This window comes from Coturnix japonica, chromosome 21 (genome assembly GCF_054131305.1).
Source record: "Coturnix japonica strain WE chromosome 21, WE-NBRP24, whole genome shotgun sequence".
Lineage (NCBI taxonomy): Eukaryota > Metazoa > Chordata > Aves > Galliformes > Phasianidae > Coturnix > Coturnix japonica.
The window spans coordinates 7,252,692-7,269,394 of record NC_140683.1 but is presented as its reverse complement, the minus strand read 5'-3'; the positions used below and the strand labels follow the sequence as shown (position 1 = coordinate 7,269,394).

Here is a 16,703-nt window from a genome sequence, read left to right as displayed (position 1 = left end):
TGCTCCAGTAAGAGTCAGCCCAAAGCCTTACAAAATTCAGTTGCTTGTCTCTGTCTTAAGCACTGGATTTTTATTTATTTTTTATTTTTTGTTAAAAGAGAAGGATTTTAAGTGTGAACAAAATAACAACTGTAGACAAAGAAGGTGAACAACTAACAGCTGGCTCAGCTGCTGTGTGAACTTTTGGGGAGTCCTGTTGGAATCCAATTGTGAACTCAAGTAGTGAACTTATCCTGCCAGTCTTTATGGTGGGTTGCTCGGGGTTCTGCAGGAGTAACTTTGAATACCAAACTCCTACAAACACGTTTTGTTTTCCGTCCTTCTTCCATTTGGATTCTTTGTGTGGCTCGTCAGCTCTCTGGGTGCTGTGTCTCTGTGGGAGTGTGCCTGCCATCTGTGTGTGCTGGTGATGCCTCCAACTTCAGCCATCCATGAGTTAACCTGGCAAGGGCTATACTCAACGTGCTTCAGGGCTGTGCATGGACACTTTCTGTATTTCTGGTATATAATGCAGCAGTTCAAGTGTAAGTACAGAGAAATATTCATTCAAAGCACAATTGACTTGAACTTTCACAGATAAAGGACAGCTTCTGAACTGGCTCAAAGGTCATCGGTGTGCCTTCAATGCAGTCATGTGAGCAGAGGTAAAATGACTGTCACATCTCAGTCTTGCTGCCTGCTTTAAACAGACTCCTGCATTATAAAGCTGCTTGAAGTGAGATGTTTCTGCTCATCTTGATTTATATTTTTTTAAATTATTTTTATTTATTGTTTTTTTAAGTTTTCATCTGTGCCTGTTGCCATAGGAGTCTGTGTGTTCATCTGGAGTGGGAGTTGGCTGCTGTAGAAGCTACTGGACGACCAGAGTATTAACCGTAGAGTAGAAAGTAGCAGTCCTGATTTAATTCAGGAATGAAGCCATTTAAACTTCTCTGTTTAGGTAGCTTTGTGTAGTGAACTAATTGTTTTTCAGTTGCATTGAGTCAGGTTTAGGAGCTGTTCTAACTTTTTGCATAATATGAGAGGTCCTGTTTCTCTTACCATCTGAAGGACCTGAGCACTGGGTCTGCTTTGAAGGTGCACCCAAATAAAGAGGTATCTTACAGCTTGCACAAGAACATGGAACTGGACTTGCTCTATTAAAATTAGGATAGACCATCACGTAAGCCATGTAATGTAGTGGTATCTTAGGAATGAGTTTGAAAGCTGGTACTCATCACTTATGACTTACTGTTTTATTTTTTTCCTTGCATTACTTAGAAGTTAACTTACAAAGCCAGAAGGGAGATCACAGGCTCTTCCCTAAGGGAAAGGCTGAAAAGTGCTTAAGGAGTGGATAGCAATTCTTTGGTTTCTTGTAAGCCAGCTGGTAAAACTGCGTGGAAGCAGAAGTTGAACTAGGGAGGGGATTACGTGTCCTCATGGAGAGCATGCAGTGTACAAAGCTGTTCCTCTTCATGTTGCCTTCAAACCCAAGCTTCCTACAGTAATGCTTAGGAGTGTGATAGGGAGGAGAAGAGCTTTCGTAAGACACTGTAATAAACTGTTCTGTGATTTGTTTGTAATCTGCATCTTCCATCTACTCTTGCTGTACCTGTTTCCTGGAGTCTTTGCAATATTTGATGGTAGAAATTTGTTAGCGATCCCATGGATTTTCTTAACTAAATGGTGCTGTGCAGGAAAAAGATTCAAGCTCTGCCTTACTCTAAACTTGTATGAAGTCTCCTGCCACTAGTTTTCTGAAACAAAAATATTTCCTTTGGAATACATGGCTTTGCAAGCAGATGCTTTCAAGTTCCTCCCCTGTACAAAAGGGCTGGATGGAGATATAAGAAAATAAAAGGAAGGTGACAGAACATCATGGTTCACTGTTCTTGCTGTCCCCACATGTGAACATTCTGCTCTAAGGGCAGTACTGTAACTTCTGCAATATTGAAGGAGATTTAAGTATTTCTGTAGCATTTACTTGTTTATTCTGTTTCAGTTTATTCAAAGAACATTTCAAAACTGCACGACATGGATTACGTTATCAAAACAGAACTTAATACAGCTAACCAGCAAAGCATGCAAACACTACCAGGCTGTATCATAAATTGCACTTAAACCCCAGGAGTTCGTTGAATGTTCTCAGTCTGTGTTCCTTTATTAACTCCAAATCAGTAGTTTTCCCAGGAGTTACGTTTCTCGTACTGAATGCATCTTTAAGACTATCAACATCTCTCACTAAAGCAATCAGACAATCAAAAGCAGAGGGGAGAGCAGTATTCAGTAAGTTTACACTGAAATAACTGAAGGTATGAATCAGAACACTATCACAGTTTAGAACCTGCACAATAAAATACATTGGGTTTTTTTGTTTGTTTTTTGTTTTAAAGGAGAAACCTTGTAATGATTTCAGCGTCCCTTCAAACACGTCAGAAATGGGTTTTCATCTGAATTTCCGCTTCTTATGTCATTAATGATGCACAGAGTGGTTTAAGAAGCTTGTCTTTCAGTGTGATCCTCTGCTTCTTGCAGCTGTGCCCTGCTGAAGCTAGTGGGATATCTAGATTTAGATCCAGGAAATATCAGTCCCATCTTCTGAGACAGATCCACAGCAGGGCATTACTTCTGCTCAGTCTTTAATAGGCACTTTCATTTGAGGCCCTTTCCTTTGGTAAGACAGAAGGAGAAAAGGGCTGCTTGCAAGTACTGAAATGACAGTGTTGTAGTATCAGTGGTTCAAGGCATTGCAGATGGGAAAGTAACTCATCCCCCAGCACAGATGTTGATCCAGCAAGGGGGGAGGACTACATTGGCAAAAAAACCAAACCCATATTTTTTCAAAGTAAAAAGTATAGAAGTAGCTGTTGTTTCAGCAAGGTGTGGTCTTTTGTGCAGTATTTACAGTCATTCACGCTCTGATAATACTGCTTATCCTCTTGCAATTTTCCAGTCTACCTCACAACAGAGGAGTAAGAGAGCAGGAATGTGTGTTCACAGGTTTGTAGTGCTCCCACTGTTCCTTTAGAGTCGTGCTCCATTCAGTATTCTTCTCAAAGATCAACTAAATCCATGTAAATGATGTGAAAGTGGCAGTTCATACAATCACTGGCTGTGCAGGTGAGTTTCAGTTAAATTTTCCATTGTAAAGTTTATTTAGGTGTATGAAGCTTTAGAACAATATCCTTTTAGAAGGAACTGAAGCAGTTTTGGCTCATGTCTTTCTTGAAGCAGATGAGAATATTTTTCTCTAATCTTATTTAGTGCAAAATTCTTCATGTCTGTTTACCAAGGCACTTTGATCGTGTCTGAGATCATAAAAGTAGCAATTATGATCAGATGTTTCCCTCTAACAGTACAAGCCATCCAATCTGCAATGCATCTTGTTTACTGTGATGTCTCAGCAGTCTCGTCTTGAAGGGTGTGCAGTTTAAATATTAAATTCCTATTGCTGAAATAGCAGTAGAAGCAATAGAATTCTTCGTTACCGTTCAGTTTTACTAAATACAAATGAAAGGAGCTTGGATTCTGGCAGACTCATCAGAAGTAGTGCTTAGAAAACGTTCCTATGCAAAAAATGAATGCATGTATCATCTTTTACTGTCTCAGATGAGCATGAAAACACTGTTACAAGATCATTCTTTCACATAACAGAGATGGCACAGATCTGAGTAACACTGCAGTAAGAAGAAAAATGCAAGAGTATTAGTAAAGGTGCAGTAATGTTATTGAAGGAACAATGGCTGATCCAGCGGACAAACAGCAGAAGGTGCCTGCATGTTCTTAGCTTTCTTCCTGCTTTTCAAGTGTTCGTGTGTTTTCTAAAAGCAGAACAATGTGAAAGAAGGGATATTCTGCAGCTGTTTTTCCTTTGGCACTAACAGATTTGAATTCTGTGGGCCAAAACCAGAAGTGCGTTCTGGAATTGCAGGTCAGAAATATTCCTGTTTATCCATAACTTAGGCCAAACACGTTCTGCATAAATATGTGGTTTCTGAAAGCAAGTTATACAACCATGTTAGATTTAACATGTGTGCCTAGAGGAGAATAGGCACGTGGCCCTTTGACCAGTGAACAGAAGGTCAGCATCTGTTTCTTTTCCTCAGCTGCAAAGTAAAGGTACAATCAACTGTTGTGCTAAATGCACAGGGAATTCCTTCCCATCTCAACAAGGGGTAGGGGTACCTAAAGGTGAAGTTCACAAGACCTGTGCAAGACAAGTGCTGTGGAAGCTTTGAGTGGGGAGCTTTACACATTCTGAAGATGAAGGGATGGGCCCACAAACAGCAAGCTTAAACAAAAAGCCCAGAACAAAGCAAACAAAGCTGCCTCAGCTTATAGTGAGTAGTATGCTGTCATTGGGTCAGTGCAATGGAAAGATCTCAGCATCTTAAAGATAGAGGAAGGGAACGTTTCCAGGGTTGCAAAGTATGTAACGATAAGGTGCTTGGGATAGGTAGTACAGTGCACTTCTAACAAGACTGGATCTGCTCTGACTTCTTTCTTCTCTTTGTTCAATGGTGATGTTTTGCTGGAGTAAAAGAACTCTTCAGACAAGTTGCAAAGATGCTGTGCTCTTCAGAAGCCTAAACCAGGAAAAGCCTTGGTCTTGAAGTAGTCCCATCATATAATAAACATTCCCTGCTTTTCCTGGAGAACTACCTTCTTCACCAAGTGATGTAGATACTGGTAAGGACTGTGCTTTCTCTGTATTCTGTTACAGTAAGTTCCATAAAAAGATTTTAGTCCTCTTTGAGGACAGGAAGGTGCACTTAGCAGTGACGGGAGAGGACTAGTCAGTTCTGCTTTAGCTTTATCAACGTTTCCTCTTGCCCCACAGTTTAATATCTGTAGATATTAGATTCTGTCTTGCTGAAAACAAATGATACCCTCCTAGATTCCAGTCAGGACAGGCTGACCCCTCAATAATTTTCTGAGGATCTGGGAACTTCAGTGCATGAAAGACAGCCCCTCTTGTTGGGGATTTTACATTGTATTTGCCTCTTACAGTTTGGATTTGGGAGTAGATTGGAGCAAGCTCCTCATGTCTAGCAGTGCTTTCTCAAGATAATGTGCCATGCGATCTGCGTTTGTGTCAGCACAGCTGTTGAATGCTGAAATGGCAAAGTTGATATGCTCATCCATAGGGTTGTAACAGATTCCATAACCATCTGGAACCACGGGACCAAAACACATCACACAGTCTGTCTTTGCTGGGACCTGTGGAGACAATGTAATTAAACTTATAACAAGCCAGGCAAAAATGTAGCTATCAAGCGGTAACTGTGTCAACAGTAGAGGAAACTCAGGGTAAGGTTTGAAAGAGAACCTTCTGCTCAGCTCCCCCTACCAGCACACACATCTTGGGTTCTGCTGTGCAGTAGCAATGGGATTTGTGCCTCTGCAAAGGAGAAAATGTAAACTTCTAATAAGTCACAAGCAGAACTTGTTCAGTAAGAACCAGAGCACAGCAGAATCTAACTACATCTAACTACAACTGGTACCACATGCAGGTAGGCACCGAATGCTTTTGGTTATCTCAGCCTCAGTTATGCTTGTTTTGTGGAGTGGAGAGGGACTTTATTGGGACTGGTATCAGGTTTAAAATATTGTGAAGAGATGAGGGAAAAATGTGGGGAAGAAACGCAATGGTAATAAATGTAGACCACTTCCATCTTTGCTTAAATGAGTCCTACCTGGCTGGTTGAGAGATTGAAGTGCATTGCAACAGCATATGCTGTGTCCATGAACAATTCAGGCATGCTCACTAAGTCCTCAATAGCTTGAAGCTTCAGGCCCAAGAGGTGGCGGTCTATTGCATTCCCCCTTATTGCCTGTATAGATGGAAGAGTAAGTGAGAATCTGTCTTGCAGCAAAGTGACACTATCACCACTGGGTTAAAGAACAAACAAAAACACCCCAAATCCTTCTAAGTATCCTATACATCTACAAAGCTAGAATACCGGATATTGCCCTTAGTGAGTCCATCTTGTTTGTAAAGACTGTGAAGTTAAACACAGCAGTGGAACCAACCTTACAGTTCCTGCCTGTGTGCTTTCTCTGGTTTAAGGTGCTCTTCTGCAGCTGTGGCATTAATCAGAAACAATGTCAGTAAAAACTGGAGCTGTTTTGCTATTTGATTTTTCCTATCACAAGGGACACTTAAATGACTAGTTAAAGAGGAGAAAGCATCCAGGCAGTAGCTTAGAGAGTGAGCTCTATGCAACAGCACTAACGGCCACAACACTGTGCTGCAGAGATAAAGCTCTTTAGGTCTTGTTTGTTTGTTTTTACCAGACTCCTCATTTATTGTGTAAAACCTCAATGATGGTTGCACGGAGGTCACTTACCATATCTGTGTATTCCCTGTGGGCCTGGGTAGCTCTCCTCAGTAAGTCTGTTTTCTCCTGGTCCTGAAGGGAACACACACATCTTGAGTTTTTCCTACAGAACAGCTAACCTTGATTTGACTGTTCCTGTAGGATATGGGTATTTCTGCCTTATGTGTCTATACTAAAATAATGTTAATTTTAAAATCATGTTGTTTGGTTGTGTTATGTCATTCTGAGTGGAGTTTTCCATCCATCAATGGTAAAATTTAGAGCGGCTAAACAAACTATTAGGAGGAAGATGAGATGCTACTTCTCTGAAATCCTCACCGATTTGTCAGGGCTGTCCATGGATTGTACGAACTTAAGAGACTCAATAGAAGCAGAGCGGATGGTGTCTGTGCGGCCCAAACGGAACATCCTTAGTGAGGCACTCTCATATGTGGGACAGGCATGGCCGTACATCCTGGGAGATGGAGAAGAGTCAAGCTCATGTATTTGATTCTGAAAGTGGGGAGGCTGCAAAGCTACTTGCTGGAGGTCTTACCTGTAATATGCTAACTGCAAGGCCAGCTGGATAAAAGCATCGGGACTTATCTTCTCTGACTTGGGGAAGGCTTTTCCAAACTGATGAAAGACCATCACTTTGATATCCAGGTCTTCAACCATGCTGGAAGGAAAGAGAGAGGAAGCATTCCTTCACCTGCTGCTTGTTTTTCAAACATAAATGTATGAGCTTGGCTTTCCTGAGGCTGAGAAGGAACAAGCTACTTGGATTCCTTCTGTGCAGGCATTGACAGCTCCATCACACTCAGGTTTGTTTAGGCAGCAACATGGAGATGAACTTTTTTTGGTCACTGCTGAAAATCTGCACTGAGTTAGATGGTCTGTATGTATATTCCAGTGTCCCTAGCTGAATCTGCTGAAGCTTTGGTCTTTCTTAGCAAAAGTAGAATGGATAAATAATTGCCCCTTTTCCATACCTTTGAGTTTCCTTTTAGCAACTGACTTTAGTGTGCTTTCCAGGTAGGCTCAATGTTGACCCAGTAAGTCACTGGAAAGTCCCTAGCAGCAGTGGTGGAAGGCTGATGTGTTTGAAATGGGGACATGAGTTAAACCTTCAGTCGCTCACCAGAACCTCTCCAGTGCTTTGTACTTACATGTTGAGGTTCTGTTTTGCCTTCTCTATGTCATTCTTGATTTCTGGAGTTATGTTAAACCGCAGCTTCTTGGGCATTGGCAAAGGAATCATTGGTGATCTTATCAGCTCAGGTTTCTTCCTGCGTAGAGAAATAATGATGTTTAACCAGCCCTTTGACACAAGACTCAGCTAAGCATAGTGGAACTGGGGCAGAAATGCACAGGAGATTTGCCACATGCTGCAAAACTCACAATGCCATTGCAATGAGTTTTGAAGAGCGTGAGTGAAATTCTTGGTGGAGCAGTGAAGATGCACGTTCTTGGGGAAACAGGTGCCATAAAAGATTTTCCTTATTTCAAAAGCTGAGGGAAAGTAGAGCAGGCAGGCAGGACTCACGTGTATTCCACGATATGATCCAGAAGAGCAACGATGGGTGGACCTTCAGAGGGAGCGTGCTCATATACGAGACCACAGGAGCCATCTTCAGCAATGATGAACTATGAGAGATCAGGAAGGAAAGTACAGAAGAGAGATGACAAGTGTTTGAAGCACAAGCTATCCAGAGAGAGATGTTAATATCTCATTGCTCTGTAACAGACTGGACAGCGATCCTATTCCTGCATGCTTCAAAGGTAACGCATAGAAGTATTTCAGCAGGCCTAGAAAGATCTGATACTTCTGTTAAGAGTTCTGGAAAATTAACTAGGTAGAAGTGTGCCCGATAGCTATATTGGTGTGCTTAGTGCCCTGGCAATACAGAGTGGTTCAATGGGTCTGATTTTTTCAGTTGCACATGTAATACAGGAATAATATCACCATGTGCTGACTTAACCTTACTTTTCCATTACCTCAAACATCTCAGTTTTATCCCACCAAGGAAGAGTTCCAAATAGAAACAAAATAACTGAAAACATGATGACCTCGGCAGAGATGACAATCTTTTAAAGAACCATAGCTTCAATCTGTGAGCCAGGATAGACAAACTAATAAAGGGGAAGCTCAAATAGAAGCTGCTTTTGAACATTCTTGACTGAATGGAGAACAGATCAGGATGCTGTGGGATGGCAGCTGATGCTGGGTGGGGGGAGTGGGGAGAACAAAAAAAACCTGGGCAGCTTCTGGCAGAAACTGGAAGAGTGACAAGCCTAGGGAAAATAAAAGAAACAGACCTCCCTATGTTTGGGCTGCCTCCAAGCAGACGAGTCATTGTTCACCGCAGGCAGAAAATTGATTTACAAGGAACACAAAGAACAGCTACACTGAGTAAGCGTGGGCAGAGACACTAAAAGAAATGCAAAGTCCCTGAAGCAAGGAGGAGTGCTTGAGTTGACAGTAAGGAAACGAAGGATCTCATACCGTCACCTTCCCTAGCTTATCTCCTCTGTTTCTCCACTCAGTGTTAGAGAAACTTTCCTGCAGAAGGTGTCTTGGATTGTTTGTCCCCTTCTGGTCTCAGGAAGAAGCTCAGACTCATATTCATAATCTTCTGAGCATCAGCACTTACTTGAAGGGTTTTGTCAAACCATCTGTTCCCACTGTTCCAGCGACTGCCTCCACCGTGCAGCATCTGAGCAGCCACGCGACTCTTGTAGATGTCCTCAGACACCCGTGGCATTGGTGCATCGAGGCAGACAGTGCAAATGCTCTTCTCAATTGTACGTACAGATTCCTTGTTGGTCTTATCTGGGAGAGAAAAGGAACAACAAATAAGAAGAGGGAGTTGAAAAGCTTTCATTTTGAGTGGAGAGAGATTGGAATTTGAAAGAGAAGGTTTGAAGGACCCAGTGTTGGATCCCTACAGTATGTCAATGTAATACTTATTATTTAGGGGTGTAAAGTGATAGCAGTTGGATTAAAGATGAAGGTATGCTGTTTTCTCAGGCTAGATGGGCCCTGGGCAGCCTGATCTAGAGGGTGGTAACCAGCCCATCCTTAGGGTTCCTTCTAACTTAAGCCATTCACAGTTCCTACAATCCAACAAGCTCCAGGATTTCAGGTTTAATGCACCAAACTTCAGCCTTCACCCTTCTACAGGTAGATAAAGCAATGCTTTGCAATGAAATCAAGTTGTTGCTTTGGGGTGGTAAGTTCATGTATGTGCCCAGAACAAGCTTTTAAAAATCTTCCAAAGGTTGAGAACTGAACACAGCACAGTGGTGAGGCTGGTATTCAAACATTAGCAGTGTTTGTTAGCACTTGGATGTTAGGAGCTGCACACACCTTTCAGAAGGTTGTTGTAGGCTTTTGCCCAGCTGTTTCGGTGGTTAGTGGTGAGGATTCCAATAGGTTCTTTGTTTGTTTGGAGGGAGGTGTTCCAGATCTTCTCCAGCTGAATAAAGATCTGGTCGGTGGTTAGGGGGCTACCATCACTGTTGTACACATCCAGCTCAAAGAACTGGTAGAAGAGAAGAACAGACAAGGATATAGGAAATGAAAGATCTTAATTATCCAGCCGCCAAAAGAAGGAGCAACCACTCTGATCAAGTAAGACCTGATCAGATAACGCAGTCTGAAAGCACACCTTTGAAGGACATTCAGAATTGACAGACCCAACCAAGTCCTACTTTCCTTGCAGGACATAAATACAGCCCAGGTTTTAAGAAGCTTGGGAGGAATGGTAATAAAGAAGCAAGAGTGAATCCCTGCTGAGGCAAACCTTGTGGGCAGAGACTTTTTGTTGTTCCCTTTTCTCTGTCAGCACAGCTCACTGAAAGGGACACATACACCTAAACAAACCTTGAAAGTCCAGGAGCTGCTGTTACCTGGAAGTTGTGAACCACTGTGATGTGTCTGGACTGCTTCTTGCCCTTGGCGTAGTTGACAATGGAGTCCCGCTTGGGCCCAGGAATGCGGCAGGATGAAAGGATCTGGAAGTACTGGTTCATGCAGAGGGGCTTCCCGCCCATGTACTCCACTGGGAGGGTCTCACTGAAGGTACAGCAAGGTATGGAAGAGAAAATATAGCAGTGAGAAGGCCTGCAACCCACACAAAAGCCAGGCACAAGACAGCCACTGTGTAGCCACTATCACCTCCTCCAGCAAAACCTAAATGTGTGTGCTGATGGTATAAAAAAAGGGCCCATCTTTTCCCATTCCTGCTATGTTAGTAGTCTGCTAAGCTGAATCCAGGGCATATAATACTGGGAGATATATTGTTTCCAGTAAAAAAGCTACCTTTTCCACAGTTGGCCCTGAGCCTCATCTGAGTTTAGATGTAAAGGTATGATGGTGGTAATGTGTTGGCAGATACTATTTTGGGAACATAAATAAGGTGTATTCAGTTGGTGCTTAGAAGAGAGGGAGTGGGAAGGAACAAGTTTCTCTAAGGCTGGCTGGAAGATGAGCAACACCAGAAACCCAAAAGGAGGGAGACAAATTCCTGCAGCCTGAGCTGTAACTTGTTCTGTGGACAAACAGAAGTATGTAACTCCACAAGACTGTCTGGCTCAAACCCTCTAAACACGTATGCACGCCAACAAGAGCATTAAGGTAAACGAAGAACATAAAGTAAATCTGTTCTTTAGCAGTGGTAACCTTCGCAGATAGCAGCAATGCTGACTACAGTATCTCTTCAAATATGTGCTGTTTTCTCTAAGCTTTTTATTTGGAAGGGAGATTTACTGACTAGGCTCAGCCTCTATGACAGTAAGGAACACCTGAGAGGTCAGGAAAGTTGCTAACTCACTTGTCAATCATGGTCTTGAAATCCAGGATGCCCTCGATCAGCTTGGCAGCAAACCTGGAAAAAAATCAAATGTAACAAATTGAGATTCCAACACAGAACAGCTGGAGCAAAGGGGCCAGATAAGGAAGAAGAGTAGCAGAGCCTTCTCTGTACTGTAGAAGTTCACCCATTCTGTCACACTCCTGCTGTGTCCATCTCTGGTTAGCGGATACAGCTGCTCTGGGGTTGTGATTTCAGATTGCTGGATAGTCCAGCCATTTAGCACTTAAAAAATGATTATTATTACATAACTAGGGAATTCTGGACAACTCTCAAGATAGGGTGTAGTCTGAATACCTAAATAGCCCTCTAAAAGCAGCATTTTCTACTGCCATGTTATGATTTTTGTCCCATCCCCATCTTAGCATTAAAACAACATGAAGGGGACTTCTGCCCTTCCCTGGGCAGAGGCCAGCTCTGAGTTTCAAGTTAAGCTGCATCTGTATATCTCTGTACTGAGGACTCATAGGTGCTGATCTAGTTCCAGCCCGCTTCATGTTCTGTTGCTAATGCAGCCCTAGGAGCACTCCTCTGGCAATGAAGGATCTGAAGCAAATGCAGGCATGCTGCATGCTGACACTGAGGTTTTGTGTTCACTAGGATCAACAGAAACACTTCCCAGCAGGCAAGGAGGCTGTGACCAGCCACATCAAACTGCTTTGCTTGGGAGTGACAAATTGGCTTTTTCTGACCTGGGAGCTCTCACCCACACATGGGAGGAAAGAGGAAGGAGGTCACTGTGACAAGAGGTTGCAGTCAGCTGAACTTCAAAGGCTTTAAAGTGGTAACAGCATTTGGCATCTGCATGCAGTGTCATCCAGATTTGCTCGACCTCCCCATCCCTAGTAAAGATCAAAGTAACTCCAAGAACCTGGAGGGCTGTTAAACAAACACAGCACATGTCTTCCAAGGTAGTTTGTGTATGATGTTTGTGTAATTCTGTGTGGCCCTTGTAAAGCTCACCCTCTGCACTACTGGTCAGGTGTATCCAAGGGAGCAGATAGACATGACTGCAGCAGTGCTCCCCTGGTTGGTTCTTCTCATCTGCAGGGAGCAGCTGGAACTGGGGAAAAGGTAGTACTGTGTAAAGGTCAGTGCTAAAGTTTTGCAGATGGAGTTTGAAACACACGTCTACAGCGGTGGTTAAAAATTAAAGGGAGTCCACAGGGAAGAGAAGATGTGAACCAGACACTGGTTCAGGAATGAGCAAGAGAATCTGCTGCATATGGGCAGTGGTGGGCTGCTCTTAGCTGTGGGACACTGATAATCATTGGCAGAAGACAAAGAGTAGGGCAGAACTTCAAAAAGGAGCTGGTCATGGAGAGAGAGTGGTGACTGCTGGTTTTCCAAACCATGAATGACATGACAAAATTGGGGACAGTCCCTGCAGCAGGTTCCCTTATCCCTCCAAACTAGCAAACTTACACACCTGGGCTAGTCTTTATGCCTCCTTTAATTGCACACACAATCTTACTGCCTTCTGGCTTTTAGTGTGTCAGATATATCCTCACAATGCCCCCACTCAGGGAACTGGCTGTCACGCAAAGACAGAAACTTAAGTTTTGAGTCCCAGTTCTGTGCCTGAATCACCAGACTCTCCACCTTATAACCAGGGTTTTCCTTTCAACCTACCACCCTTTCCTTATCTGTACAGCCCTCTTGCGCAGCATGGACAGGCTACAGCATGCCAGCTATTTCCAGTCAGCCTGAACACCCACCCCAAATCCAAGAGAGGTAGTTCATCCCACCTGAAGCCCACAGGAAGGCAGAGAAGGACTTTACCTGAGCTGCCCTTGTCGATCCTGAAAATCCTGCTTAGGTAAAACCACACCAGGGCTGGAGTGAACCACAACTGGCAGGCGATACTCCAGGTAAGCTGTCTTCAACCACCAGTCCGAGAGCTGGCATGGAGAAAGGCAACATGCAGGCACAGCATCTGCTGCTGTTTGACCCAAGCCAAGCTGAACGCACGCTACATCTTGCCCCCAGTTCTGCCCCACACTTTGCAAGCAAACTGTTTGGGTTTTATGTTTGTTTAGGGGTATTGAAGTGAGACACTGGGGGATCTTGATGTAGGGCTCAAAAAGAAAGTTTCCTTCAACCCCTTAGAGCGAGCTGTATGTTGCCAACAAACTAAGGGCTTCAGTAGCCACAGCCAGGGGTAGTGACTCCCTGTTCTGCTCTAAATCTTTGCTCACCCAAGTCCTGGTGAGGGTCGTGCACATCTTAGGGAGGTCAGCAGCAGGCTGGTCATGAAGACGGTGCCATAAAAACACAGATCCCAGTGGACACTGGTAAAGCATGCATCAGGCCTCTCCCCACACACAAAGCCTGGGGCCAGAGACCCAACCTACCCAGTTCTCTGTTTTCTTTGCTCTCCTCTCCAGGCCTTTCTGCAGTCTCTCCCCAACACCTCCTGGCTTGCGGAACTCAGCCACCAGCTCCTGCGTGTGGTTCAGCTCCTCCTCACTGATGATGGGCTGCAGGGTCAGCAGGTAGCGGTCCAGCGTCTGCTGAAGTGGTGGCACGGGGAGATGGGGCAGTGCTTCTTGATGAAGTAGAAATCTGCCTGGGATCTTGCCTAATGCTGTTGGCTTCAGCAGGCCATAGGGCCTGGCCTGTAAAGCACAAAGCAAATGTTGAGACAGAACTTCCCCCTGATGTGCACACAGTCAGACAGCTTAGATCTGGGAGTCCCCATCCCAGATTCTGAAGGTACACAGCTATGTCAGCAGGGGAACATAGCACATGAAGCAATGCAAGGTGCACATCTATGACTGCGTGCTCTAGCAATCTCTGATCTCTGTATGGTTGTAAGACGTTCAGAAAAGCTGCAAGAGAAATCTGATCAATCAAGATCCTGATTCTTATCTCAGTATAAGAAACACTGCAAGGATAGTAATACATCCCTGCTGTCTGCGTGCCTTCTAGCTGAGTCCCTCTACATGTTTCTCAAGTCAAACTTCCGTCCTGTGGGAAGTAAGTCATGAAAGAAACTTAATCTTGGGTAGTCAGAAACAATTTTATTACTTCTTAAGCCAGAAAATTAAGCAGAGCTCTATGCCAAAACAAATTACACTTTAGGCTTTGGGGAGGGGTATTTAGTTGAGGTGAGCTGAGGCAGCATTAAAACCCCTCTGCTTTGGCCACGGATGGTCTATCACAAGTGATGGTCAGGGAAGGACTGGCTGCGTTGGCCTTTGGGCAGTGCTTCCTTGTGCTGGTGAACCTCCCAGGTGGTGGAAGCCCCAGCAATGTTAGAAGAGCCTCTATTCTGTTGTACCAGTATGCAGCTGTTCCAATTATAGGAACCTTTGGAAAGGATCACTGAGAGCTGTTTAGGAAACTGTGGGTGATGGCAACAGGCTTTGGGGATCAGACAAGAGAGCGAAAGCCTTAAGCATCACACCAGATGCTTTTCTACATGAGTTTGGACTTTGCATCCTCAGTGATGCCAAGTGCCCTTTGCTTTGCAAGGCAATAAGAAGTGCCCCCATACCTCCCAGCTCCCAGGAGTTAAGCACAGAAAAGAAGGAAAATCTGCCAAGTGCCAAAGCCTTCTGCATGGTGCTGAGCCCCCAGAGAAAATGCTCTGTGCTGTCTGCAAGGCATGGTAAGAACCATGTGATCAAGGTTTGGGGAAAGAGGGTTAAAAACAAGAGAAGGGAGAATTACTAAAGCATTAAAAGAGAGGGGCTGGAAAGAAGTTAATCATGGCAGCATGAGGATACCGTACCTTCTCTGCTTGCTTCTGCTCGCTATCCATGGCTGGGAGGACTGAAATGATGGTAAAGCTCTCCCTCGGCCTGTCTTGGTTTCCTCTTCCCCCTGACAACGGGCTGCCCATGCAGGGCGTCACCTGATTAGCAAACTGCCACATGACTGCTCCGATCAGAGGGCTCAAGGCCAGGCACAGGTCAGGGAGAGCCGGGGGTAATCACCATCGAGTGCCATGAAGGCACCTTTTCCCTCGGTCACTGATCAACAGCCCTGCACTGCTGACTGCTCTTCGATCAATAGCTCTAGGCCTCCAGCCATGGCACAAGTGAAGGTTTTTGGGGCTAAAGGTGATATTTTCCTGCCTTTCTTCCATGCACGTATGATCATTATTGCAAGACTATGAGAAGTTCTGGATTGACAACCCTTATAAATATAAAGGTATCTCCAAAGCAGAGCAGCAACAGAATGATGCAGTCCCAAGTATTATTATGCTCCTCTGAGCAACCATGGGGCAGACAGGGTGTAAACAAAGCTAAGATCACATCTGATGACTCTGAGCAAACAGGGAAAACCCCCCACTAAATTAGCTGAAAACAGGTAGATCTATGTTTTCTCTTTTATGTCTGTCCTCTGCTTGTTTGGATCGAGGTCCAACTCAAACATTTGATGGGAGGAGGAGCAGCGATCACAGCTGAACAGAGGAGGCAGCTGGCAGCAGAGATAGCGAGTCGCCTTCCTCTTCCCCACAAGCACCAGGGAAACAAACACCAGCAGAGCGCTGTGTGTGTGGATGGGCCCAGCTTACAGGCTGGCAATGCTCCCAGGCCACGTTCCAGCACAACCGATGACCTTTTCCAGAGTGTATAAAGCCGATGGGAAGTCCACCTGCAGGCTTGGGGGGGGCGGGAGGAATTTCAGAGCGGTGTCTGATTCCCAGCACAGCCAGAACGTGTCGTGTCAGATGACAGGTGTATGTTTGTCTTTTTATATTAGAAACTGGAGCCTCCTCCAGCCCTGAGAAACCATCTCATGGGGTGAATCCACGCTGCCTCCTGCCCTGAGCTCTATCAGTGGTGTCAGTGAGCTCTGACCAAGCCAAGGGTTGGGTGCTGCACTTTGGCTTGGGACAGAGTGGATCTGGGGTTTAATGTGTGCTCAGGGGGTGAAGAAGGCCAAAGGCATCGTGGTTTGTATCAGCAATACAAAGCAGGGAGCTGACTGTGCCCCCATAGTGTCACTGCTGGGGCTGCACCTCAGTGCTGTGCTCAGCTCTGGGTCCCTCACTGCAAGGAAGACACTGAGTGTGCAGAGATGTGCAGTGTGATGTGTGGGTCTGAGCGGCTGAGGGCAATGGGATGGTTCAGAGCACAGAGGAGCATATGGGGAGACCTGACGGCTCCCTGCAGTCCATGAAGGAGCTGTGGTGGGGTGGGGTGGGCTCTGCTCACAGATGAGAGGAGATGGCCCCACATTGGGGCAGTGCCAGGCCCCAGCCGGGCTGACACCCCTCCCCACCCCTCACACGGGACACCCCCCGCTCCCCCCGCTCCCTTCATGCTGTGATCGAGGCCCAGCTGCCCCCTCACGCTCCATCCCGCCCCTCTCTGCTCTCACTCACCGCCGCTCTGGCCACGCAGCCCAACATGGCTCCTCTCCCGGCCGCCGCCGCCGCCCGCCGCAAGGACACCGGCACCACCGGGCGCCACCGCCCCGCTCGGCCGGCAGGGGGCGGGGCTGCGCGCCGCCATCTTGGAGCGGGGCGAAGCCGGTTCTGCCATTTTTGGAAAGGGCAAAATGTCGCTGTAAG

General features: G+C 45.3%; 1 protein-coding gene across 5 annotated transcripts; it reads right to left on the bottom strand.

Moving 5' to 3' along the window:
* Positions 1 to 1,950: 1,950 nt before the first annotated feature.
* CRAT (carnitine O-acetyltransferase) lies at positions 1,951 to 16,689 on the bottom strand. 5 transcript variants are annotated; one of them, XM_085521421.1, is made up of 15 exons: positions 16,515 to 16,689; positions 14,913 to 15,004; positions 13,531 to 13,794; positions 12,959 to 13,077; positions 11,138 to 11,191; positions 10,215 to 10,380; positions 9,673 to 9,847; positions 8,957 to 9,135; positions 7,849 to 7,949; positions 7,472 to 7,591; positions 6,859 to 6,981; positions 6,642 to 6,777; positions 6,333 to 6,395; positions 5,679 to 5,816; positions 1,951 to 5,202 (listed from the first exon to the last, which is right to left on the bottom strand). In XM_085521421.1, the coding sequence occupies exons 1-15, from the start codon at positions 16,672 to 16,674 to the stop codon at positions 4,987 to 4,989; spliced, it is 2,106 nt and encodes a 701-aa protein (XP_085377547.1). In that variant the 5' UTR covers positions 16,675 to 16,689; the 3' UTR covers positions 1,951 to 4,986. The 5 variants fall into 5 exon arrangements, with proteins under 5 accessions (XP_085377547.1, XP_015734431.2, XP_085377548.1 ...); XM_015878945.3 differs by having other exon boundaries at positions 14,913 to 15,015; positions 16,515 to 16,575; XM_085521422.1 differs by lacking the exon at positions 14,913 to 15,004 and having other exon boundaries at positions 16,515 to 16,575.
* Positions 16,690 to 16,703: the final 14 nt, after the last annotated feature.

What these genes read in the sequence shown, in the direction of transcription:
- CRAT (XM_085521421.1), bottom strand. Translation starts at nt 16,674, where the DNA reads ATGGCAGAACCGGCTTCGCCCCGCTCCAAGATGGCGGCGCGCAGCCCC. An exon ending in ACAGGGAATACACAGATATG is followed by an intron (nt 5,817 to 6,332) that starts GTAAGTGACCTC and finishes CCATCTATACAG; the next exon opens with GCAATAAGGGGGAATGCAAT. An exon ending in TCAATCTCTCAACCAGCCAG is followed by an intron (nt 5,203 to 5,678) that starts GTAGGACTCATT and finishes TTGTCTCCACAG; the next exon opens with GTCCCAGCAAAGACAGACTG.